This window comes from Neodiprion fabricii, chromosome 5, assembly GCF_021155785.1.
Source record: "Neodiprion fabricii isolate iyNeoFabr1 chromosome 5, iyNeoFabr1.1, whole genome shotgun sequence".
Taxonomy (NCBI): domain Eukaryota; kingdom Metazoa; phylum Arthropoda; class Insecta; order Hymenoptera; family Diprionidae; genus Neodiprion; species Neodiprion fabricii.
In genome coordinates, this window is record NC_060243.1 from 33,266,190 (window position 1) to 33,293,053 (window position 26,864).

Below are 26,864 nucleotides of genomic sequence, written 5' to 3' on the forward strand. Positions count from 1 at the left end.
TGTCGTAACGTCAACACAACACGTGTGCCTGGTTAAAAATGAATTAACTATTCATTTTTATTCTCGATCGGCACTCTTCCTGCAACTGAGTTTAATGATAGGTTAAAAAACGGTCAATGTGACGGAAAATTCACACGATATCACGATGCGATTGGGATTCAACATATTACGGTCGTAGTCGGACAATATGGCGCGAAAAAAGTAATCAGCTGATCTGTTTTAGGTTAATTACGCGAGTATAGAGGCGCACAAAACTTGATTCCAAATTTTTGTCGGCTGTTTCGGTTTATTCGATTGTTACCTCGAGAATTTCAAATATCAATACACCTTTCTCACAGTCTGTATAATATTTTCCGCTACCACGTAACCTCTCCCAGTAAATATGGCGGATCTTGAGCGAATTGCAACCATTTGTTAAATTATCTGCAATGATACAAACGTTCGCCTAGCTATTGATTACAGATTTTTTTCTGAATGGAAGGGTGCAATCGAACTGGCATACATAATTACCATTCGGAGGTAATGCTGTTACAATATTATGCGCTTGCCGCGCCACGCGTTTACGAAATATGTGTGATCACGGTAAATCGAGAGAAGGACAAAGTGGGAAGGTCTACGTGAATTTAAACCTCAGGATTATCCTGTCGCAATTCACTCTCATCTGTGAGAGACAAAACCGGCCTGTAATTTCTTTGCGATAATTTTAATATTTATATTCGTAAAACTTGTTTCTACAATTCGAGGAAAGAGAGACGCGAAAAAGAAGACAAAAAGAGAAAGAAAAACAATTAGTTCGTTAATATGTAATGATAATAATAATAATAATAACAATAATCATAATAATAATAATAATAATAATATTGATAAATGGCAGTATGTATAGAAGTGCTGAATTAACAGTGAAGTTTTTTGTAAATTACAACGGAAAAACATCGACTAGCTGTTTTTAGAAGACGTGAATTACGTAGAAGTTACAATTAGATCAGAGCCAGAAGCGAATATGGATTCGATTCTAGTATATCACCGATGAATGTGGAAGAAAAGAAGGTGAAAAGGGAAAGTGAAAGAAAGAGATGAAGAAAATTATGGAGTGAAATTTGTAAAATTTGCAAATGGTAGAACCATGTGCTCAAGTGTTGATATTTGAATGCGAAGAATCTCGTTTACATGGAAAAAACCTATGGCGTGAATCTATCCTATGTGTGCGTAATGTATCGAAGGTAAAATTGTTACCCCAGAAAATGTTGAGAAATCATGATTCAAATAAAACTCATACGCGAGCTGTGTGATTTTGAATCACGTCCAAGTCGCCTTGCGATTCTGCCTTCGATTGTTATGCAATCATAAGATGCGCACGCACGCTTGCCCGGCGCGTTAAATAAGGTATAATATTGTTTTAAGAGCAATGAGATACGTTGAATGGTATACAAATCTAGTAACAAGACCTGAGACGAGACATAATATTTTATAACTCAACTTTTGTACAGAATAAAATAAATACTTGTACTGTGGACCAATATTTCTTTCATTTCATTTCACCTCAATGGAATTCATCGTATTCTTATGAATTCATACAGGTGATATGTAGGCGGTATGCAACCGATTCCAGAACTTGGACGCTTTCGGCCGATTCGATGAACAGCACGAAGCGCAGGACAGTGAACAACACTCACAATCAGTGTGTGAGTGTGTCTATTGTGCCATCAAAACACGAGCAACGTTCGCATTATGAGCTTCCGGAAGTCCAGACTAATTCGGTCAAAATTAAGATGTTTTTGAAATTGAATCGTGCATGCCGTGAAATCGATTGGTAGCTGGCTCTTCCAAGAAACTGGACATTCGTCAATCCGATAAATTGGACCTGCAGGAATTTGGAACAAAATACTTTGAAGATCAAAAAACCAACAGCTACAATGAAACAACATAACTTTTTCGGTTTTGGGCTGTAGCTTTCAATCCGCTATTCGCAGCAACTTGACGCTATGCCTAGCCGTTGACAAATTGATTCCAACGTGTTTCGAAATATAGCAAAGTTTTTGGAGCTAATTTTTGTTGTCTCCAAAGCAATTTGCAGGCCTTTTTCAACAACCTACGGCACAAATGTAACTGCTCACGAAATGACTTCCGAACAGCATTTCAATTCATCACAGGTGTGTTAGAAATTTACTGGGAAAATCGGTTGGGCACAATCCGAATACGCTGCGAGCAGCGGATCAAAAGTTGCAGCCAAAACACGAGAACCTGCGTTTTTGACATTTTTCAGCTGGTGCTTTTTCCATCGTAATTTCTCTGCTGCTGGTCCTACGCTCTTTTTGCTGCGTTTTCTGAGTTCCTTGGGGTTCAATTACTTAGAAATGGTCACACAAATCGAATCTAAGACAAAAAATTTTTTGGCCAAAAAAAAAGTAAGGCTAACCCCTTTGTATTTTTGGGGAAAATTTTCTCGATTTTGAAAAGTGCTGGAATCATTACTTTGCTGCACTATATCGACGTAATTTTGTGAGAAAATTCGATTGGGCGCGGTCCGAATACGCTGCGAGCAACGTATGAAGAGTAAGAGCCGAAAAACGAGAACCTGAGTTTTCGACATGTTTCAGCTGGTGCTTTTCCCATCGTAATTTCTCTGCTGCTGGTCCTACGCTCTTTTTGCTGCGTTTTCTGAGTTCCTTGGGGTTCAATTACTCTAGAAATGGTCACACAAATCGAATCTGAGACAAAAAATTTTTTGGCCAAAAAAAAAGTAAGGCTAACCCCTTTGTATTTTTGGGGAAAATTTTCACGGTTTTGAAAAGTGCTGGAATCAATATTTTACTGCACTATATCAACGTAATTTTGTGAGAAAATTCGATTGGGCGCGGTCCGAATACGCTGCGAGCAACGTATGAAGAGTAAGAGCCGAAAAACGAGAACCTGAGTTTTCGACATGTTTCAGCTGGTGCTTTTCCCATCGTAATTTCTCTGCTGCTGGTCCTACGCTCTTTTTGCTGCGTTTTCTGAGTTCCTTGGGGTTCAATTACTCTAGAAATGGTCACACAAATCGAATCTGAGACAAAAAATTTTTTGGCCAAAAAAAAAGTAAGGCTAACCCCTTTGTATTTTTGGGGAAAATTTTCACGGTTTTGAAAAGTGCTGGAATCAATATTTTACTGCACTATATCAACGTAATTTTGTGAGAAAATTCGATTGGGCGCGGTCCGAATACGCTGCGAGCAACGTATGAAGAGTAAGAGCCGAAAAACGAGAACCTGAGTTTTCGACATGTTTCAGCTGGTGCTTTTCCCATCGTAATTTCTCTGCTGCTGGTCCTACGCTCTTTTTGCTGCGTTTTCTGAGTTCCTTGGGGTTCAATTACTCTAGAAATGGTCACACAAATCGAATCTGAGACAAAAAATTTTTTGGCCAAAAAAAAAGTAAGGCTAACCCCTTTGTATTTTTGGGGAAAATTTTCACGGTTTTGAAAAGTGCTGGAATCAATATTTTACTGCACTATATCGACGTAATTTTGTGAGAAAATTCGATTGGGCGCGGTCCGAATACGCTGCGAGCAACGTATGAAGAGTAAGAGCCGAAAAACGAGAACCTGAGTTTTCGACATGTTTCAGCTGGTGCTTTTCCCATCGTAATTTCTCTGCTGCTGGTCCTACGCTCTTTTTGCTGCGTTTTCTGAGTTCCTTGGGGTTCAATTACTCTAGAAATGGTCACACAAATCGAATCTGAGACAAAAAATTTTTTGGCCAAAAAAAAAGTAAGGCTAACCCCTTTGTATTTTTGGGGAAAATTTTCACGGTTTTGAAAAGTGCTGGAATCAATATTTTACTGCACTATATCGACGTAATTTTGTGAGAAAATTCGATTGGGCGCGGTCCGAATACGCTGCGAGCAACGTATGAAGAGTAAGAGCCGAAAAACGAGAACCTGAGTTTTCGACATGTTTCAGCTGGTGCTTTTCCCATCGTAATTTCTCTGCTGCTGGTCCTACGCTCTTTTTGCTGCGTTTTCTGAGTTCCTTGGGGTTCAATTACTCTAGAAATGGTCACACAAATCGAATCTGAGACAAAAAATTTTTTGGCCAAAAAAAAAGTAAGGCTAACCCCTTTGTATTTTTGGGGAAAATTTTCACGGTTTTGAAAAGTGCTGGAATCAATATTTTACTGCACTATATCGACGTAATTTTGTGAGAAAATTCGATTGGGCGCGGTCCGAATACGCTGCGAGCAACGTATGAAGAGTAAGAGCCGAAAAACGAGAACCTGAGTTTTCGACATGTTTCAGCTGGTGCTTTTCCCATCGTAATTTCTCTGCTGCTGGTCCTACGCTCTTTTTGCTGCGTTTTCTGAGTTCCTTGGGGTTCAATTACTCTAGAAATGGTCACACAAATCGAATCTGAGACAAAAAATTTTTTGGCCAAAAAAAAAGTAAGGCTAACCCCTTTGTATTTTTGGGGAAAATTTTCACGGTTTTGAAAAGTGCTGGAATCAATATTTTACTGCACTATATCGACGTAATTTTGTGAGAAAATTCGATTGGGCGCGGTCCGAATACGCTGCGAGCAACGTATGAAGAGTAAGAGCCGAAAAACGAGAACCTGAGTTTTCGACATGTTTCAGCTGGTGCTTTTCCCATCGTAATTTCTCTGCTGCTGGTCCTACGCTCTTTTTGCTGCGTTTTCTGAGTTCCTTGGGGTTCAATTACTCTAGAAATGGTCACACAAATCGAATCTGAGACAAAAAATTTTTTGGCCAAAAAAAAAGTAAGGCTAACCCCTTTGTATTTTTGGGGAAAATTTTCACGGTTTTGAAAAGTGCTGGAATCAATATTTTACTGCACTATATCGACGTAATTTTGTGAGAAAATTCGATTGGGCGCGGTCCGAATACGCTGCGAGCAACGTATGAAGAGTAAGAGCCGAAAAACGAGAACCTGAGTTTTCGACATGTTTCAGCTGGTGCTTTTCCCATCGTAATTTCTCTGCTGCTGGTCCTACGCTCTTTTTGCTGCGTTTTCTGAGTTCCTTGGGGTTCAATTACTCTAGAAATGGTCACACAAATCGAATCTGAGACAAAAAATTTTTTGGCCAAAAAAAAAGTAAGGCTAACCCCTTTGTATTTTTGGGGAAAATTTTCACGGTTTTGAAAAGTGCTGGAATCATTACTTTGCTGCACTATATCGACGTAATTTTGTGAGAAAATTCGATTGGGCGCGGTCCGAATACGCTGCGAGCAACGTATGAAGAGTAAGAGCCGAAAAACGAGAACCTGAGTTTTCGACATGTTTCAGCTGGTGCTTTTCCCATCGTAATTTCTCTGCTGCTGGTCCTACGCTCTTTTTGCTGCGTTTTCTGAGTTCCTTGGGGTTCAATTACTCTAGAAATGGTCACACAAATCGAATCTGAGACAAAAAATTTTTTGGCCAAAAAAAAAGTAAGGCTAACCCCTTTGTATTTTTGGGGAAAATTTTCACGGTTTTGAAAAGTGCTGGAATCAATATTTTACTGCACTATATCGACGTAATTTTGTGAGAAAATTCGATTGGGCGCGGTCCGAATACGCTGCGAGCAACGTATGAAGAGTAAGAGCCGAAAAACGAGAACCTGAGTTTTCGACATGTTTCAGCTGGTGCTTTTCCCATCGTAATTTCACTGCTGCTGGTCCTACGCTCTTTTTGCTGCGTTTTCTGAGTTCCTTGGGGTTCAATTACTCTAGAAATGGTCACACAAATCGAATCTGAGACAAAAAATTTTTTGGCCAAAAAAAAAGTAAGGCTAACCCCTTTGTATTTTTGGGGAAAATTTTCACGGTTTTGAAAAGTGCTGGAATCAATATTTTACTGCACTATATCGACGTAATTTTGTGAGAAAATTCGATTGGGCGCGGTCCGAATACGCTGCGAGCAACGTATGAAGAGTAAGAGCCGAAAAACGAGAACCTGAGTTTTCGACATGTTTCAGCTGGTGCTTTTCCCATCGTAATTTCTCTGCTGCTGGTCCTACGCTCTTTTTGCTGCGTTTTCTGAGTTCCTTGGGGTTCAATTACTCTAGAAATGGTCACACAAATCGAATCTGAGACAAAAAATTTTTTGGCCAAAAAAAAAGTAAGGCTAACCCCTTTGTATTTTTGGGGAAAATTTTCACGGTTTTGAAAAGTGCTGGAATCAATATTTTACTGCACTATATCGACGTAATTTTGTGAGAAAATTCGATTGGGCGCGGTCCGAATACGCTGCGAGCAACGTATGAAGAGTAAGAGCCGAAAAACGAGAACCTGAGTTTTCGACATGTTTCAGCTGGTGCTTTTCCCATCGTAATTTCTCTGCTGCTGGTCCTACGCTCTTTTTGCTGCGTTTTCTGAGTTCCTTGGGGTTCAATTACTCTAGAAATGGTCACACAAATCGAATCTGAGACAAAAAATTTTTTGGCCAAAAAAAAAGTAAGGCTAACCCCTTTGTATTTTTGGGGAAAATTTTCACGGTTTTGAAAAGTGCTGGAATCAATATTTTACTGCACTATATCGACGTAATTTTGTGAGAAAATTCGATTGGGCGCGGTCCGAATACGCTGCGAGCAACGTATGAAGAGTAAGAGCCGAAAAACGAGAACCTGAGTTTTCGACATGTTTCAGCTGGTGCTTTTCCCATCGTAATTTCTCTGCTGCTGGTCCTACGCTCTTTTTGCTGCGTTTTCTGAGTTCCTTGGGGTTCAATTACTCTAGAAATGGTCACACAAATCGAATCTGAGACAAAAAATTTTTTGGCCAAAAAAAAAGTAAGGCTAACCCCTTTGTATTTTTGGGGAAAATTTTCTCGATTTTGAAAAGTGCTGGAATCATTACTTTGCTGCACTATATCGACGTAATTTTGTGAGAAAATTCGATTGGGCGCGGTCCGAATACGCTGCGAGCAACGTATGAAGAGTAAGAGCCGAAAAACGAGAACCTGAGTTTTCGACATGTTTCAGCTGGTGCTTTTCCCATCGTAATTTCTCTGCTGCTGGTCCTACGCTCTTTTTGCTGCGTTTTCTGAGTTTCTTGGGGTTCAATTACTCTAGAAATGGTCACACAAATCGAATCTGAGACAAAAAATTTTTTGGCCAAAAAAAAAGTAAGGCTAACCCCTTTGTATTTTTGGGGAAAATTTTCACGGTTTTGAAAAGTGCTGGAATCAATATTTTACTGCACTATATCGACGTAATTTTGTGAGAAAATTCGATTGGGCGCGGTCCGAATACGCTGCGAGCAACGTATGAAGAGTAAGAGCCGAAAAACGAGAACCTGAGTTTTCGACATGTTTCAGCTGGTGCTTTTCCCATCGTAATTTCTCTGCTGCTGGTCCTACGCTCTTTTTGCTGCGTTTTCTGAGTTCCTTGGGGTTCAATTACTCTAGAAATGGTCACACAAATCGAATCTGAGACAAAAAATTTTTTGGCCAAAAAAAAAGTAAGGCTAACCCCTTTGTATTTTTGGGGAAAATTTTCACGGTTTTGAAAAGTGCTGGAATCAATATTTTACTGCACTATATCGACGTAATTTTGTGAGAAAATTCGATTGGGCGCGGTCCGAATACGCTGCGAGCAACGTATGAAGAGTAAGAGCCGAAAAACGAGAACCTGAGTTTTCGACATGTTTCAGCTGGTGCTTTTCCCATCGTAATTTCTCTGCTGCTGGTCCTACGCTCTTTTTGCTGCGTTTTCTGAGTTCCTTGGGGTTCAATTACTCTAGAAATGGTCACACAAATCGAATCTGAGACAAAAAATTTTTTGGCCAAAAAAAAAGTAAGGCTAACCCCTTTGTATTTTTGGGGAAAATTTTCACGGTTTTGAAAAGTGCTGGAATCAATATTTTACTGCACTATATCGACGTAATTTTGTGAGAAAATTCGATTGGGCGCGGTCCGAATACGCTGCGAGCAACGTATGAAGAGTAAGAGCCGAAAAACGAGAACCTGAGTTTTCGACATGTTTCAGCTGGTGCTTTTCCCATCGTAATTTCTCTGCTGCTGGTCCTACGCTCTTTTTGCTGCGTTTTCTGAGTTCCTTGGGGTTCAATTACTCTAGAAATGGTCACACAAATCGAATCTGAGACAAAAAATTTTTTGGCCAAAAAAAAAGTAAGGCTAACCCCTTTGTATTTTTGGGGAAAATTTTCACGGTTTTGAAAAGTGCTGGAATCAATATTTTACTGCACTATATCGACGTAATTTTGTGAGAAAATTCGATTGGGCGCGGTCCGAATACGCTGCGAGCAACGTATGAAGAGTAAGAGCCGAAAAACGAGAACCTGAGTTTTCGACATGTTTCAGCTGGTGCTTTTCCCATCGTAATTTCTCTGCTGCTGGTCCTACGCTCTTTTTGCTGCGTTTTCTGAGTTCCTTGGGGTTCAATTACTCTAGAAATGGTCACACAAATCGAATCTGAGACAAAAAATTTTTTGGCCAAAAAAAAAGTAAGGCTAACCCCTTTGTATTTTTGGCGAAAATTTTCACGATTTTGAAAAGTGCTGGAATCATTACTTTGCTGCACTATATCGACGTAATTTTGTGAGAAAATTCGATTGGGCGCGGTCCGAATACGCTGCGAGCAACGGATCAAAAGTTACAGTTAAAAAACGAGAACCTGCGTTTTCGACATTTTTCAGCTGGTGCTTTTTCCATCGTAATTTCTCTGCTGCTGGTCCTACGCTCTTTTTGCTGCGTTTTCTGAGTTCCTTGGGGTTCAATTACTCTAGAAATGGTCACACAAATCGAATCTGAGACAAAAAATTTTTTGCCCAAAAAAAAAGTAAGGCTAACCCCTTTGTATTTTTGGCGAAAATTTTCACGATTTTGAGAAGTGCTGGAATCAATATTTTGCTGCACTATATCGACGTAATGTTGCAAGAGGAATCGATTGCGCACAGTCAGAACACGCTGCGAGCAACGGATCAAGAGTTACTCGCGAGAAACGAGTTTTTCTTCGTAATGGTTCTACGCTAGAGCGTCACCTTCCAAAAATAAAATAATTCCATGGGTGCGTTAAGTAGCCTGAGTTGAATTAGGAAATCGAAATACATGAATTCGACGTAGAAAAGATTTTGTAAAATAAAATATCTGATATTCTATCAAAGCATCTGATAACAACAAAATATTATTAGTTTTTCGTCATATGTCTCGTCGCGTATTCTAGTTTTAGAGATTGTGGGATTAGCTCGGAAAGATCATAGGGCGAGTAGTTGGAAAAAGGAAATCAGATTTCATAATAAAGCAAATAATAATACTACAAAATCGATTATCTAAGTTTACTGTTATATTTGTACATAATATTTGATATATCATAATAACAAGAAAAATACTGAATCAAACAGATGCCATATTTGGTGTATCACATGCAGCGTATCAGTTATGACGTGATTCACTGACTAACGAGTTTGTTTAAAAACTAATCATATCGAAAACCTATTCCAGATGATACAATTCATACACAAAACAGTCAAACAAGTTAGCGTATACGCATAGCTAAGATAGAAATTATTAGAAAGTCGAGACAACGTCATAAACTTTTGTATCTTACTCACTAGTCACTTGAGACACGTGAAAAAAATGACTATATATACGCGTAACAGCTATCAACTCGTTGATGGGATAATGCAACAATTTCTTCGAAAATTAAACATACTATCCGCGAGTTCATCACAATCGTCGTCAATTTCACCGTGTGAGAATTACTTGATGGCATCAAGTGAATACAACTGAAACTTCAGTCATCATCCAACTGAATTTTTTGATATGATTGACACGTTAGAGGAATGAAGCACAAAATATATTTCCAACAGTATGTAAAGTATTTAGAATAATTCGCACGCTCGACTGGGTCGCATATCGAAAAAAAGATATAAACAATATGGTAAGAAGAATCTATGCTTTCTTTATACGGCACATGTAACTCGTGATATTACGAGTCTACTTGTTCTTCACCAAGGTACTCTTTACAACTATTTATGTATACGATAATATTTGTATGTTTAAACAATCAAGAAATAAACTAAATAGGTAATAATAATAATAATAATAATAATAGCAATAATGACAATAGTAAATTAGTCAACAAACAAATAATATTACTTCTGAAAAAGAAAACTTGGTATACATATATCATGACGAAAAATACTAAGGAAACGTCTTTGAGTGACGGCCATCGTAGACAGACATACCTACTACTGCCGTGTAACATTGTAGACTATTACTTATATTTAAAAAGAAATGAGCAATTAATTGAAGTGTAAAGTAAATTTTTAGTAAGTTCTTTAGTAAGTTTAAATCAGGATAACCCATTATGGGAGAAGACCGACAACAAAATGAAAAAAAAAATGAGAAATGGCATACCGATGCATGAATTACACGTGTATAAACGAAAATAATCATCATAATCGTACACATGATAATCATAAATCATAATCATTATCAGGAAGACAATACCACGAAATATACGTAATTCTTCTTTGCCGTCTTATTGTTTATTTAGTGTTTTTCTTTTTTTTCTCTCATTTTCGTATTTATGCAACGTGCAATAATACAGTACACTCTCGCATAAAGAGGTATATAGTCGTTAAATTTAGATTAATTTGTTTTTTTTTTGTTTACAAAATAATACATAAATAACTAAATGAAATCATATTCTAGAATAAATATCTATCACAAAAGGCTCGTTTACTGTATGGCTCTTGTGGTTGATAACGCGTATATCCTCGTAATCTATAATAGCCATAAATTGCTAACAATTACGAAATCTGCGGGTATTGCGTTGAAGGGTGGCTACAATAAGATACTACAAAAATATTAGAAAAGCGGAAATAGTTTGAAGAGCCTGAGAATAAAAAATTCTTATTTTCTATACGTACATTATTATTTTAGAATTTTTTTGTTTAGGCGCTTCAGGCTTCACTTTCATTATCAGACTTACCAGGTATTATACTTCCTGACGAAGTTGTTAATAGTTTTGTTTGTTTCTTTCTCTTTTGTTTTTTTAATACATACAAAAATATCATATATTCTCAGGCTTCTCTTTATTTTACGCACATATTATAATACCGACTTTTGCCTTGAATAGTTATTCGAAATTTGAAGGTACTTTTTTCATCATACCCGCAGACCCGTAATTTATTGTACGTACAATAATACACAGTGATACAATCAATATCCATCGTCTCTAACTCTTAATATATACAAATTATAAGGTCATCAATACACGCGGTTTTTTAATGACTGTGCCTTTCTTCTTCTTCTTTTAAACGTTCACATCTGTATATATCGCAGGGCTTTTGGTACAGGCCATTTATGTCGTACCTCACCGGTGTGCTAAAGAACTCGATTATAGGTATAATTATTCACGTACAAAATACGTCCATGTATCGATTCGAGCAATCATCGAAAGGGTTTATCCTCGATAATAATAGCTTAATTGAATCACACGTCTTAATATTAAAACTTCAACAATACTTGACTTGTTTTAAGTGGTATTTGTTTGTAATGCTGCCATGTTTCTGTGTTTGTGTGTGTCTGTCTGTCTGTGTGTTTGTTTGTTGCGTGCTGCCTGCATGTATCCTGCCTGTTTACGTGTATCTATTACTATGAAGTTTTCTCTACACTAAGAAAACTATCTGCAAGGAATCACTATTACTAATCTTGTTCTGACTCGTTGCAGGAGTTTCAAAAATACTATGCGTTATTTATTATTGTTTCTCTCTTCCTCATCATTTACTTAAACTTAAACGTTTTCTGTTTTCTTCGTCTATCGCCAATATTACACAATTGTTAACCCAATGTTTATTCCTCTCCATCTTCTTCTCATTCGCGAGTCCAACCATACGGCTTTATGTTCACAGAATTTTCATCATCCGCTACTGATTCAGACTGCTCCTCTTCTAGCCGTTCGTGATTTGTGTAACCCAAAAGAGGATCCGAGCCACAAATATTTTCCACCTCCTCATTATTTGTAGAGGAAGTGACGATTTCCTCTGGAAACGAAAGGTTGATAATTATGACAATACACTTTTTTAGACGTTACATAATTCAAAAACTCATAAATGTTGGGTGAAACGCATGCAATTCCTTCTGCGGCAGCCAATCACTAACCAGGAAGGCATAGTTGAAGCTGATCACTGCTTGGATTAGTGCTATCTCCCGTACCACTGTCTTTGCTGTGTTGGGAACTGGTGTCCAGGTAGAGATGAGTTTGAGCTTCAGTTAGTACTGGTGCAGTAGTAATTACTTGAAATTGTTGCGGGGCACTCTGATTAATACTGAGACGTCGTCGGGTTTGGTATATTATAACGACCCAAACGACTGAAGTACCTACGGCGCAGCAAACTACAGTAATGATAATTATCCCCAGCATATCGTCTTCGTTAACCACTGAACCCGAAACTGAAACAGGAAATTAAAATAATATGAATAATAGGGAAACCAATGCTATGTAAACTATGACAAGGGTAGGACTATCGCCAGACCATCACTTATGTTGTACTCCTAGTTTTCCACGGTTCAAATTTACCTGGGTTTATGGTAAGATGCGATGTGCCGACAGCTGTACCAAACGAATTATTCATTTGGCATTCGTAACTACCAGCGTCACTAGGAATAGTATCAACGATAATAAGGAGCTGATCTTCAGCAGTAAAAAAGTGACGTTCAGTGGTCTGCAGAGGGCTACCATTTTTTCGCCACAATAATTTCGGCCGAGGATATCCGCTCGCCATACACTCCAAAACGATTGATTCACCGACAATTATTTCCTTATTTTCCATTGGTTTGACAAACGACGGTGTTTCTAGTATGAAAAAAGTAGGGATGTTTTTCTTAAATGCTTACAATTCTCTTCTCTAACGCTGATCGACGAACATATCTGTTCTCTTTTGCAATACCAAACAGACAATTACTTACCACTTATGGTAAGACTAGCGTTCGCTACGATGGTACCAGCCAAGTTTTGCGCCGTACAAGAATAGACCCCAGTGTCGGCGACTTTGAAGTCTACTATGAACAATTCATCGTCCGACGGCATCATGTACATCCGCCTTTCTCTAGCAGCCGGAAAATCGTTCCCGCCGTCTTTCTGCCAGGCTATCTGTGGGGTCGGTTGACCTTTTGCTGCGCAAACCAACTTGGCAGTCCGACCTGCAGGCACTTGCATATCTTGCGGATTTTTCGTAAATGACGGATACACTGTGTGGGGCAAAAATTTGACACAACATATAATAAAACTGCGATCAGAACCGAAGAAAGAGATAATAGTGTTAGACGACGTCTTCGGTGAAGGAGTAACACTCACCAAGGACGCTTATTTTAGCCTTAGCTGAGTACGTTGTCCCATAATCATTGCTGACCATACATTGATACCTTCCTGCATCCGCATGAGTTACATTCGTCAAATACAAGCTTGACAAAGCTTCTGTTATCCCACGCTCCAGAGAATCAGTGTCAACTTTGATATCGAAATTTTGCATCTCAGCGTTGTCGTGCTTCCATGTAAATCGAAGTGGAGTGTTCGCAGTGCTGGTAGCACGGCAATACAGCGTCACGTTATCTCCTTTTATGCTCATTTGAGTTTTTGGTTCGCCAATAATCAGTGGCTTTGGATGCTCGTCTGAAATATTTACCAAAAATTTCCGTATTAACGTCTGTAAATTTTTCTAAACGAATCAACTATTTTATTTATCTTAATTTTTTTATGTTTACACCTACCGCAAGTAAAATTTGTGCGATGAAGTTCAGTCAACAGCGTTCCTTTCAACGCGCTGGGATACCCACACCGAACTCTTGCCTCGCTGTACTTGTGGCTGCGTAACCAAATGCTCAGCCACTGGAGTCCGCAGTCACAAAGTAAAGTGTCTGTAATGAATTTTTTTATTTTTTTATCAATAAAATTAAACCGAAACTTGGGAAATCAGAATAAAACGAAAAGTATTATCATCAAATTGCTAACCAGACTTCATTCTTAATCTAGACAAATTTGGCATAGAAATAAGTGCGTTCTCCGCAATGCTTGTTATGTTGTTCCCATTCAAATCCAACTCTATGAGTCTCATCAAACCGACAAAAGAGTTCTTGTTTATAGATTTGATGCGATTTAAAGCAAGTCCCAGTTTCTCCAAATTTATTAACGGTGCGAAAGCCCCGTTAATATCTTCCACCATGTAAGATATCTTGTTTTCGTTAAGCTCGCTGTAAACACAAAATGAAAATAAGCGTAAATCATCACTGTGAAATAGCAGTCAAGTAAACTGCTTTCAACCACAGTCGTGAAAAGCTTTGGGATCAATATAACTGCTTACAGTATCCTTAGGTTTGGTGTATTGTTGAAAGCACCATCTGCGATGAAAGTGATTTTATTATGATCCAATTTAAGTTGTTCAAGTTTACCCAAGAACTGGAAGGTTCCTTGATCAATCGATACCAGTTCGTTGTGCGACAAGTCACTGAAAGTGGTAAATTAGACACTTATTCCAATACAGTATATTCATATACTTATATTTGCGTTCACCTACAGCAAAGAACAAAGTAGCACACATTTTTCAAGTTTGTTAAGCGGGCCATTCAACAATCGCAGAAAAATATTAGAACATTAAAGAACTTTGCTGTGTGACTTTTATTCCTAAATATATAAAAGGGTGAATACTAACAGCTCGGTGATATTCTGGCAACATTCCCACGCCTGAGATTTAATCGCATCTATTTTATTGTGCGAAATGGTGAGCGTGTGGAGCTTCGAGAGTCCAAACAATCCACCGTTCATTACAACTGTCAACAAGTTGTGATCGAGTTGTAATACAGACAGATTGTTCAGACTGACAATCGCACCCGTGTCCAGAGACCTAATTTTATTCCTTTTCAATTTCAGCTGCTCCAAACTCGTCAAATTCTTAAAACTCAATCCCTGAATTTGTTCCAACTCATTCCTATTCAATTCCCTAAAAATCGAAAGACAAACATTTCATCATCTGTGAAAATGTATCGACGAAAGATGCTTAAAACAAACGAAAAAATACTTACAATATTCTCAACTCAGCAAGGTTTGTGAACAAATCTTTTAGATGGGTCAGGCGATTTTTATTCAATCGCAATTCCTTCAGAGATGTAAGATTGTCCAAACTCCCATTTTCTATTACACGAATTTTGTTTGAGTTCAAATTTCTGAAAAGTAAGTCGATAAAGTAAAATTACATGCATCGTTAATTCATAATGAAAAATCAGTAAATGTGTAATAAATTATCAAAGAATACGTACAAGTATGTAAGGGAATTTGGAGCTAGGAAAGACTCTCTCTGGAGAACAGGTATATGGTTGCTGCTGAGGTCCAAGAACTGAAGTCTCGGCAAGTTTACTAAGGTCTGTCCATCTATGGACCGAACCAGATTGTGCGTCCTGTGATAAAAAATTGATGATTGAATTTGATTTGAAAAATACAAAAGTTAAGATTGGTTCACATGTGACACTTATCACTCGATGTTTTCATCTAGGAGTCAAAATAATTTTGCCCGAGATTTCTTTCGTATCGTAAGCTACCTTAATATTTGGAAGCGATAAATGTCAAACAAAAATTTGCTATGCCTGAAGAAATTTACTTACATTGAAAGATGGGTCAAATTTTTGAGCGAGTAAAGATTGGGCAAGGTCGTCAATTGATTTTTGTTGATTTTCAGTGCTCTTAATTGAGTCAAGCTATTCAGTGCTTCGCTCACATCGTCGCTTAATCGATTTTCACTTATATCTCTGAAATAGTTGCAGAAATTAGGTGAATTTAGTGGCGATTTGATGATAAATTCATTAATTTGGTAAAATGATTATTACTGCAGACAATTTTATTAATTTAATTACTACTCACAAAACCCTGAGCTTGGTGAGATGAATAAGAGCGTTGGATTCCAGTCTTGAAAAGTTATTTTTCTTCAACTCTCTGTAAGTATTGAAATGTTCTTCTTAAATAACAATTCCATAATGCAAATTTATCGCAATAAATTGAACAAAAAAGTACATAAGAGGAAATCTGTTTACATTGTACAGCAGAGTAAAATGATTCGCAGTGCAATAACAACGAGGTAACATAAGAGTCTTGTTAATTAATTGAACATTACTACTACTAATGATCCTACTTTTTATTGCCGATGAAAAAAAATTTGCACAATTCTTAATGCCGGGAATGTCCCACAGCTGATTAAACACGCCTTACCATCACAGTCACGTAAGTACTGATTAGGAGAATCGTAATGGAAATATTTCATCATTTGGCGTTAACTCCAAGAGAGAATATTAAAAACGCGTGTATACAAGGTTAAATATTTTCTGGTAAAATTAAGCATGCCTACTTGCTTGTTTCATATTTCTTTGGACAACGAACGGCAACAGCGTAATTGCGAAAGATTTTTACAACTTTGAAATATTTTTACAAGTTTTTCAAACTGAAAATCTATTTTTTCTACGAATATGTTATAAAGGTCACGATATGTATACAAAGGGTAGAGTGTACTAATAAATTGAAATTTTTCAAGCATTTTGCAGTTTTACAGAGGCTTTAATAGTGTGATCTTTAAATAACTAACTGAAAACACATTGCAAAAATATTTCAATCTAACGAATATTTGGGGGTCAATTACTATCGCGCATAACTCGGTTAGTTTTCCCCCATTTTTTTCTGATAACAACAATACTCGCAACATGTAGTTTCGAATTTCACCCGACAGAGAATAATAAACATTTGATAACTGTATTCTTGCAGAGATTACAGCTCAGAACAACGGTAGATACAAAACAGCTCGTATCTGGCTTTCGCAATATCGTTTCACATGGCAGAAAAAACAATTTAGAACGAAACAAGTAAAATTATTCAAAATAGACGTGATGGATTGTTTATGTATAGTCTATGTGTCGAATGATAATTGGCTGCTGGGTAAATTATTTTCCACATTCATCATACACATACGTCTATCGCATCATCATCATCGCTGGTTGAATAAGTGACAAGTTTACTTTTGAAATATCAAATGTCAGTTGTTTGATTGACCTGTTTGTAACTTTTCTCTATCGGTCGAGCATGCCATACCTATGATAGTGTTTAATCAGAGATCTCTGTAATCAACACAAGTGCTTTTATCAACTATTGGACAGCTTCTATCAGAAATATACGGGCTGAATTATATAGATAAAACTTCTCGCTAATGCGCAGCTCACAAATTTGTGATCAAGACATTCATCGTTACAAATAAGCTAACAGAATATCAATCGGACTGATAATTTAAGGTTCCTTGATAATTCCTTGTCCTCCAAACTGTAATGTTTCTACTCCGGAAGCAAATAATCATATCCTCTTATTGTCATTTAAGAATAATAAAAACAATTCTTCTCTGTCGCCACTGAGAAACTTTCGGTCCTCTTATCATGTGTGTATATATAAATATATACAGACGCATATGCACGAGACGATAGATATTACTGCACGACAAGACACAGGAGCGACCCTCCTTTGACCAAACCGTAAGAGGATTCAATCAATCTGTCCACTTACAGAGAACGACCCCTCGTTCTGTCTGGATTAATATAATAATATCCAGTTTAATTCCTGATAGTTCAATTTAAACCCACGGTCAGATAGACGCTGGTACATACAGTTCCAGAGTTATAGGGGCACGCATACTATAGGGAAAAAGAAAACCTATAAAGAACATAATCGCGTAGCTGCTCGAAAACACTAACAATCGGCCAATAAAGAGAGCATTTTGTTTATTTACTCGTTAATCATCTTTCGTTCAACTCAAACAACAATCACTTACAGATCCTCGATCCATGGTGGTAAGTTGTTGGGTGCATCGATGAGCTGCAATCCGTTGCAGTTTACGACATTTCCCAGGCAATTACATTCCCTGGGGCACTGGAAGTCCAATTTGTTCAATATACTCGAATCCTGCATAGGTTTGGCGCGAGTGTCATCGGCGCAAAACAACAGGACGAGCTGGGTAATGAAAATTACGTATCTCCTTCTCTTCCACCTTCGAGCCGAGCTCACCTCGCTCGATTCTGACATGATAAGACGTCTTCGTCTGCGCGTATCGCGTGCCTTCCGAGATGCCTGCCCGTCTCTCTCTCTCTATCTATCTCTCTTTCTCTCTCTTGCACTTTCGGCTACGTCGTCGTTGTATATCGGTTACACAACGAATAGAAAATACTACTTGCTAACCGCCGGACGTATTGCTGTATACACCACTAGGACCGTAGGCGATACCCCATAGCGATAAGCGGCGGCTGCTACTTCTGCTTCTGCTTCTGCTTCTGGTGCTACGAGGCGGCCGTCGATTCAGCAGCATATCATCGAAATATCGCAAACGATAATGGCAATCTGCGAGTTACTGAAACAACGTGTGAACAGCCACTGCGCGCGGTGCTGGTTTATTGATTCTTCGTAGGAAAAAACATTCCTCGCAATCACCACCACAACAATAACGAAGACGACAACGACGACCCACGCACTATCGTCGACACCATAACGACGCCCGTATTTTGAGCTCTACCAACCGACGACTACCGCCGCCGCCGCCGCTGATGCTGATGCTGCCCTTTACACATCCTTTACTCGGCTCAGTCACTGCTTAGTACCTGTTCACCCCGCTAACAATAAGTCGCGAGCCGCGGCGCTGTCGTCGAGTCGATTGCGCAGACGCAGAAAACGACACTTTTGGCCGTCTTGGACTTTCAGGTGCTGGTTGAATTGCAGAGCATAGACGTAACCGTGGGAGTTGAAGTTTTTTTTACCTCAACACTATTCTACACAACTTGAACACTATGAGTTATGGAGATTGAAGTTCGAACGATGATTATTATTATTCTTGACCACTACAATCTAGAAATGCCGAAGGTATTGATTTACAACTGTTTCAGCTTAGAAATTCATACGCGTTTGTTTTTTTTTCCGCAAAGTCTCGTCCACTAATTTCAATTCGACGATATATTGTTGTGGTTATGATTATTATTTCTTGGTGCATGCGTTCTTTTGTTTCGTTTATCAATTTTGTTTAGATTTGAAGAAATTGCAACAGTTGAATCCGTAGATTTTAGTTTACATCGTATACCGCAGGCAGGTGAAGAACGAATTAACGCTATAGCAAAGTTGATGTTGAATGCGCCATTGCAGGCGGGCTTTGGGCACCGTTGCGTGACAAAACAAGGGTGGGGATAAGAGATTCACGCCTCACGGACAGCACACAGGCTCTAAGCCAGGAACGACGAGTGTATCCGCATCCAATAACCGCAGACTGGCACCGCACACCTCTATAGATAATTTGATTATAGTTACGACCGCCGATCCTGATAGCGTGTCACTTGACACTGGCCGGAATTGAAATATACTTTGCGAATGACGGCGTTACTTCCAGTACCGGTAAACGGACACGACCAATACTCAAAACGAGAGTAACGAATATCCGAAGGAAAGCCAGTGGTAGATCAGCCTCTTGGCGGTTGTGCGGACACGGTCCATGATCGTCGGCGACGACGTCCGAGTCTGAACTGCTCATGGACGGCCACTACCACCATCAGAACAGGTAGAAAACCCGGCCCGACTCACAATCAAAGGAGTAGGCGAACAGCGGGGGCTCTGCTCCACGCACACCGCGATGCTGGATGTGCGGGCTGCGGCTGCCATACGTAGGTGGTAGGTGCCGCAACCATTCTCTATTATACCGAAATGGAAGTAGGCATTCACGGGCAAACCGGGCAAGGAATAAAGCCGCTGGACCCGGCCAGGATTCCCCTCCCTCGAGGGTTTTATCGCCTCAATGCACCAGCATCTTTTCTCGTGGGCGCAACAAAGAGGAAGACGAAAAGAAAGAAGGAGCGGAGCGAGTCTTGGAACATCGACTTATAAAGCGCTAAACCTTAAAACGCCTTTCCAGTCTACCCAGCACACCGAGACCGTGCGTCGAGCCAGCCAGAGTTGGAATCGTTCGTCGAGGCCAAATCGAGGGGCCACCTATTGTTGCCGTATAAAATATTACCGTAGCTCTTGGAAATGATGTACATACTTGTTCTCTTTTTATTTGAACACGTGTTCCTTTGAAATAAAAAACGTTTGAATATAAAAAAGAAAATGCTAGTTGGAATGCAATTCACCCAAAATTACAAAAATTCGAGTATTAAACTCGTTAGGTCTCTACCTTATGTACACAGATGTATACATTATATATACAGTCTCGTTAAAAATAGTCACCTTGAAATAATCAGTCTCAATTCTAAACTCATCTCACGGTTTTACGTATTTTTACATTTAAATATGTACTAGGTGATTTTGTACAATCTACAGAATTGCTCTGCGATATGTAGCCCATTACAAGAAGACCGTGGCCGTCTAAAGCATAGCGTAGAATAGCCACTGTTGGGTAATATTTGAAATGATTTCATTTAAAATAGGCATTTAAAATATAAATGGCATTTTGCATTTAACATCTTAAGTGTTCTCAACCCATTAAGTAACCATTTACATTTACCCGTAAAAATTATGCTTTTGAAAGCATTATCCATTTTTCATTTAAAATGGATCTATTGAAGCATTTTACCCAGCAGTAAGAAGAGCCCTGTAAAAATTTTCTAATTGGCGAAATAATCTTGATACATTAGTTCATATTCCGAACTCACTGTATTCGTGGAATGGATGGACAAATTTTCGTCTTTATAATAAGTGTCATAGGTATATTCCATCCGCTGATGAAATAGTCGAATGTATAAACGATGACTATTTATGCTATTTATTCGTTCAGAATGCACTAAGTGCGCGTTCATCTCTATTTTTGCAATCTAATGTAGAAAAATGTAGAAATACATAAGCAGTTTAGGAATGATATTCTAATCGAAATTGCGACTGGTGCATTTATAAACTTGAAACTGCGTCGCTCAATGTGTCCTTGCGACTCAGCTCAGAAAATATACGACTATAAGCGGACCGGGTCTAATCCGTGGCTCACAAATGTACCCTCGTCGGACTCGACGGACAATGCACTACTACCGGTGGTTTGTCAATTAGCTATGCCTAAGCACCACAAAACTCGCACCTGCGGTCTGCTGCTATTATTATTATTGCCCTCGAAACACCGATAAGGCTTTCTTCATTGCTTTGTATTTGACTAGTATTACTGCAACGCAAGTGTAACAATAATAAAATATTCGTTTCATGTATTGCGCCCGTAAGAGATAACAATACATATAACGATACCATCCTACCTACTGGTATTGATCATTGATTTATTAATAATTGGCCGGTTTCTTTTTTTATTTTACTAGAAAAAAAACAAAGGTTTACTAATAAGAATTTGTGCTTTGCGACGATGCAACGCATGCATTCACTATCGCGCTGACTAAGCTGTTGAAAGTGTAATATAATATCAACGGCCGTCAGAATGAAACCGAATGCGCCCGTAACTTGTTAAGGCCCAAGTTACCAAAATTGAAATATAACGCGGGAAATGCGGCCGGACTGAGCAGTGCTGCACACTACACGAAACATTGACCAAGAGGTTTTCTCATGTGATCGCGAGATCCCACTGTTCTCCACACCAACTGGATAGTGGACTGGGGCTGCTGAGTAAAACCATCGACATAGTAAAACCAATTGAGCAGCGCCATTTGCAACTTCTTTGACCCCAAATTTTCCGCGGGCAATAGAAATTTATACGCGACAGCCCGGTGTCAGTGATATACATTGTTTTGTAGGGAATCTATCTCATCGCATAGGGACATCATATACGAATGAATATGGGCAAATCGTAACATTCGACTTGTGGTAGGTATACGTAATAGCTGAAATATACGCCTCTTCTCAAAAACGTCTTTTTTCGATTTTAGGGTAGAAATAGTCCACAAAGAACGAAATGCTGATAAAATAGAGACGTTCATGGCATACATTATATTCGATTTATCAATAACCCAAGCCTCAAACCCTGCACCCAATTAAATTTCCCGCGGAGAATTTGTCACAAGTTTGCTTCGTTCCTCCGTCCTCCCAAATCCCCTGCCTATCTTCTAGTTGTTTCACTCAGCCCCCTGACACACGCTGCTAAAAGTGGTTCGCAAAATGTCCCTCGATTCTGCCGCCAATTTCCACCATTAGTGGCGCCACTGGTTACCTGACGAGCTTGCGCGCGGTCTGCGAGGACAGCGAGCGTGTCAGAAGTCTACTAGCGCCACGTAGAGGAACTAAAAAACGGGGACAAGACGCGTACAATTTTCTAGTATACGAGCAGTGGTAAGTGTCAGGGGGTTGGTTTCACTCAGTACTGCGAGATAGGGTACCTGACCACTATCCAGTTTGTATAGAGCACGGTCTTACATACAGGTCTTGCAACGAACCGAAATTTAAGTGGTGGGGGTAGCCGCGTTATTGGCCAAATTTTTTTTGCCACTACTGGCCACTACGCGACACTGTCAGTTATTCATAGGCATATGAGTGACATAACAACGTAAGGTTATCTGTGTATGAGTATCAAAAAGATTGGTAGGGTTCCACCAAATAATAATAATAAGCTTATGAATAACTCGTAGCGCCGCTCTTGTGGCTATAAGTTGTACTTTTGTTTGGGACGTGAACTGACCACCCCCCACCACGTTCGTTGCAAGACCTGTATGTAAGACCGTGGTATAGAGATCAGTGGGAGAATGCCATGAGAATGCACAGCACGGATATGATGCACAGCGATTAAATATAACGCCTTCAGTGGGTTCGGCGGCGAGTGGCGGTTCGATTTCGACAAGCTTGAAAAGTGGGAAACACGGTGATTAAGTGCTGCGTAAAGTTAAATAAACGTATGATTGTTCATCTTGGTGTTACGCGTTCGAAAATGTAGTTTGTTATAATAGCCTACGATTAATAAAACTCTAGACATTGGTACCGCAGTTTAATCGGTTATGAACGGGCAACTTCAATCCTCGCGCGAGAGGTTAGGTAAGAAAAAAATTAAATAAAATGAAATATCCTTCATCCCTAATTCACACGTTATTGTAAATAAAATCACACCCATGTTTATCCATATATTAGTACATACGTACACGGTATGCCTAGCTAGGTATATTTCGTCAAATGGTTCCGGTCTAAATAGCTTCGCCAATCTACGCGAGACGTAGAAATAGCTCAGATTTGTTCTCATTGCACGCTTCATTGAATCTGGCGAAAAAACACAATAGTATCTTAAAACAAAAACGAAAAATCGACGAACCAATCATAATGATGATATTTTTAAATTCGCATGTCGAAACACAAGTTGCCATATTAACGCTATTGTTATCTCATCGTAATCTATAAGACATGTGTCAGTTCATGTTTACTACAGCTGTCATTTTTTTGTACAAATGAAAATGATATAAGGATCAATTCGTTGATACAAATGAGTTGATTTCTTATCGGTACATAATGGACACTTTGTTCTTAGTTTAAAACAAAAAAATGTTATTGCCACTTATCAAAAATTATTGGTGCTTTACGTAATGATAACTGTTCATAAAAGATTAAAAATTGTTAACATGGTTCTTAAGAAATAATAATTAATCTGCAGGTGCATTCAGTGGGGGAGCAGGATGGTTCACTGGGTTTGTTACTCCTGGTCATACCGTATCATCCCAAAAAATATCACAAATATCGGTCGACGACTCGAGCAATGGTGCCGAGGTTGATGGCAAAATGAAGAAGAAGCTAATGTCGATGTGGAATAATGTGAAATACGGTAACTGCAGACACTTTTCTTATAATCTAAGAGTGAAAAGTTATTGCAAACAATATGGAAAATGAAACTTTAAATTAATCACTGTATTTGAAATACTGCAAGGGTGGAGCATCAAGATAAAGACTAACTTCTCGAAAGAGTCTCCTGTCTTTCTTCTTGGATCCTGTTACCACAAAAGACAAAATGAAGATTCTCCTGAACGGGCAGTTGAAGCTGTAGGGTTGGATATGGGAACCGGTAGCAATGTGTCACTGGCAAAAGATGCCTGTACTTTAGAACAAGGAATGGATGGTTTTCGAAAGGACTTCACGTCCCGTTTGTGGCTGACTTATCGACGGGAATTTCCCATCTTGAATGGTTCTAACTTTACAACAGATTGTGGCTGGGGATGTATGCTTAGAAGTGGACAAATGATGTTAGCCCAAGCGCTAGTCTGTCACTTTCTTGGCAGAGGCAAGTACTTCTGAAAGAAAACAAAAATCTTACTGTGTAATTTTTTGATAACTGCCAGAGTTTAAAGGATATTTAGACAAAAAAATGTCAACAATTGTTTTTCTAGAGAATCAAGAAGTAATCTATCTCAGATTTCCAACGTAAAAATTCATCACAACTCTTAAACATGGGAAATGTTTTGTTCTTTGCAGATTTAATAAATATTTTAAAAATATAATAACATTGCAAGTCGCTAGAGTCTTTCGAACACCAAAAATATTCTAATATATGACCAAATATAATAGTTTTGGAAGAATAGTAACAATTACAAAACTCTTGACCCAAAACTACTGATTATTGCTCACAGCATAGCTTTCTGCAGTAGTACAAGCAATATCAAGCAACAGCTAGACTTCAAACTGCAATACAGATGTAAAATATTTTCTATTAATAGACAAGGTTACTGTGCATAGAATGGAGGTGGCGACCTGATGGGTCCATTGATTCAGTCCAGCAATTCCATGAAGATTCGCAGCACAGAATGATCATCAAATGGTTTGGGGATCAGCCAGCCCCACTGTCCCCACTCTCCATACACGCTTTGGTCTCTTTAGGTACAGCTGCTGGAAAAAAGGCTGGAGATTGGTACGGCCCATCGTCAGTAGCTCATCTTCTGAAACAGGCTGTCGAACGTGCTGCGATTTGCCACGTTGAATTTGATCAGCTTGCAGTATATGTTGCACAGGATTGTGCCGGTAGGTAGCGTTAGTGGATGTCCAATAGTTTTCGAATCATTCAAGATTCTGGAAATACTGTGAAGTCTGTGACTCGACTAGCTTTTAATTTATTCTCCTTGCAGTATACATGGATGATGTAGCAAAGGTGTGCCAGAAACCCGATGGGAATTGGAGGTCTCTAGTACTGTTGGTTCCTCTAAGACTAGGCATGGATAAGTTGAATCCCGGATACGCACCATGTCTTACAGCTCTTCTCAGTTTGGAAGACTGCATAGGGGTGATTGGGGGACGTCCGCGTCACTCTCTTTACTTCATCGGTTACCAGGAAGACAAGCTGATCCATCTAGATCCACATTACTGTCAAGAAACGGTTGATGTGTGGAGGCGAAATTTCTCACTGGAAAGTTTTCACTGCACTTCGCCACGAAAGATGCTTCTGTCAAAAATGGACCCCAGCTGTTGTGTGGGATTTTATTTTCGCGACAAAGCTGCATTCGATAGTTTTGTGACAGTAGTAACGCCCGTAAGTAGACTTGACCCTGATCACAAGGCATGTGATAAACCAGATAAAAATATTGGTCCTGATTTTCATGATTTTAGTTTTTGATACCACCCAACCAGAAAGTTGAGTATCCAATGTTCCTCTTCAGCGAAGGGAGTGGCGCTGACGTTCAACGCAGTATGGAGAATAGAAAAAGTGTTTTGTCATCGTCCGAGGAGTCCACTAAGATCGAGGATGATGACAGTCATTACGAGTGTGAAGAATTCGAGTTGTGCGAATGGTAGAGTAAATTAAGTACACTTAGAGAAAATTGTGAAAACAACCATAAACATACATCATACATATCTATATAACATATATATAGATATGTATGTAAAGGATATATATTTACTTAAAAAAAAAGTACTTAAAAGAATGTTAGGTAAGCACCTGATGATAATGCCGCGATATTCCTATGACTCAAGACTTACTATTACTTATTAATTCACACTCACTTAATTATGCACTAGCGCATTCAACTGACAATTTGAACGCGTTTTATGAATTAACATCTTTTCCTTCTCTTTAGTTAGTCAAACACGTAACAATTCACCAGGTTTTAGTAACCTATAATATTATGATTTTATGTGATAAAAAAAAAAATCGAAAACAGTATACACGTATTTTACTATGGCATAAATAAATTATGTTTACGTGTATATATATATATATATATACACACACACACACACACACACACATATATAGGTTGACGGATCTCTTTCTTTTCATATCAATGATTTACGCGTTCAGCACCGTTGGCAGTTTGTGCTAGGCACAGTAATATGTGTATCGTAAAATGTAAGAGGATTTAAATTATTTATTTATTTATTTACACCTGTAGCTTAGGCATGTTTAAGCAAAATCTTTATTATTCCAATAGCGTGGGTTATACATACCCAACGTGTTCATTATTTTTCTTGAATCTCTTCCCCCTGCCTTCATTGTCAGTGAATCAAATAATAAGTACCCACTGCCATAAGGTATACAAACCACGAATATCTTGTCTTGTTCGGAATAAGACTGCTATCCCATGCGTACAACAAGCACGGAAAAGTGAAACAAGAATATAATTATCAGGTGGATGCAGTAGGACGACTGTGTCACGATTGGATCATGACAAACCTACCTTCCGCCTTTTAACCATTTGTATACAAATGGGACTGCAGAGCATTGTACCCAAACAGTTAGTATTGCAAGTCCGGGTTCTTGTTTATTAGACCAGTCTGCGCTGATCCCGAATTAGACTCTACACCTGAACCTAGTCCCATAATCCCTGTTAGACTCTTGTATACCCAGTTATACTTTAGAAACCAAAAAATTTCGGGTAATCCGTTGACATTTCAATCATTTGCCCGTGCCTAGTAGATATTCACATAGATACTCTACATTTCGCTATCCGAACTTTATACCTACATGAATTCATTTTCTAGTTAA

The 26,864-nt window shown here is 38.8% G+C and overlaps 2 protein-coding genes across 3 annotated transcripts; one reads left to right on the plus strand and one right to left on the minus strand.

Annotated features, from left to right (window-relative positions):
• Positions 1-9,251: 9,251 nt before the first annotated feature.
• LOC124182232 (leucine-rich repeats and immunoglobulin-like domains protein 1) lies at positions 9,252-18,803 on the minus strand. 2 transcript variants are annotated; one of them, XM_046569181.1, is made up of 14 exons: positions 17,790-18,803; positions 15,848-15,919; positions 15,592-15,735; positions 15,250-15,387; positions 15,016-15,156; positions 14,646-14,933; positions 14,298-14,441; positions 13,949-14,187; positions 13,708-13,854; positions 13,295-13,609; positions 12,907-13,188; positions 12,518-12,793; positions 12,100-12,390; positions 9,252-11,981 (listed from the first exon to the last, which is right to left on the minus strand). In XM_046569181.1, the coding sequence occupies exons 1-14, from the start codon at positions 18,038-18,040 to the stop codon at positions 11,812-11,814; spliced, it is 2,898 nt and encodes a 965-aa protein (XP_046425137.1). In that variant the 5' UTR covers positions 18,041-18,803; the 3' UTR covers positions 9,252-11,811. The 2 variants fall into 2 exon arrangements, with proteins under 2 accessions (XP_046425137.1, XP_046425138.1); XM_046569182.1 differs by lacking the exon at positions 12,518-12,793.
• Positions 18,804-22,473: 3,670 nt separating this feature from the next.
• On the plus strand, positions 22,474-26,483 carry LOC124183718 (cysteine protease ATG4D). Its single transcript, XM_046572588.1, has 6 exons — positions 22,474-22,942; positions 23,550-23,717; positions 23,820-24,170; positions 24,623-24,904; positions 25,009-25,409; positions 25,487-26,483. Exons 1-6 carry the CDS (start codon positions 22,906-22,908, stop codon positions 25,670-25,672), a joined length of 1,425 nt encoding a protein of 474 aa, XP_046428544.1. The 5' UTR covers positions 22,474-22,905; the 3' UTR covers positions 25,673-26,483.
• The last annotated feature ends 381 nt before the right edge of the window (positions 26,484-26,864 follow it).

Coding starts and splice junctions, on each gene's coding strand:
- LOC124182232 (XM_046569181.1), bottom strand. CDS start 18,040: ATGTCAGAATCGAGCGAGGTGAGCTCGGCTCGAAGGTGGAAGAGAAGG. Junction 15,920..17,789: donor CCACCATGGATCGAGGATCT/GTAAGTGATTGT, acceptor CAATACTTACAG/AGAGTTGAAGAAAAATAACT. Junction 15,157..15,249: donor CCAAATTCCCTTACATACTT/GTACGTATTCTT, acceptor CTTACTTTTCAG/AAATTTGAACTCAAACAAAA.
- LOC124183718 (XM_046572588.1), top strand. CDS start 22,906: ATGAACGGGCAACTTCAATCCTCGCGCGAGAGGTTAG. Junction 23,718..23,819: donor GTGGAATAATGTGAAATACG/GTAACTGCAGAC, acceptor AAATACTGCAAG/GGTGGAGCATCAAGATAAAG. Junction 24,905..25,008: donor TGTTGCACAGGATTGTGCCG/GTAGGTAGCGTT, acceptor TTCTCCTTGCAG/TATACATGGATGATGTAGCA.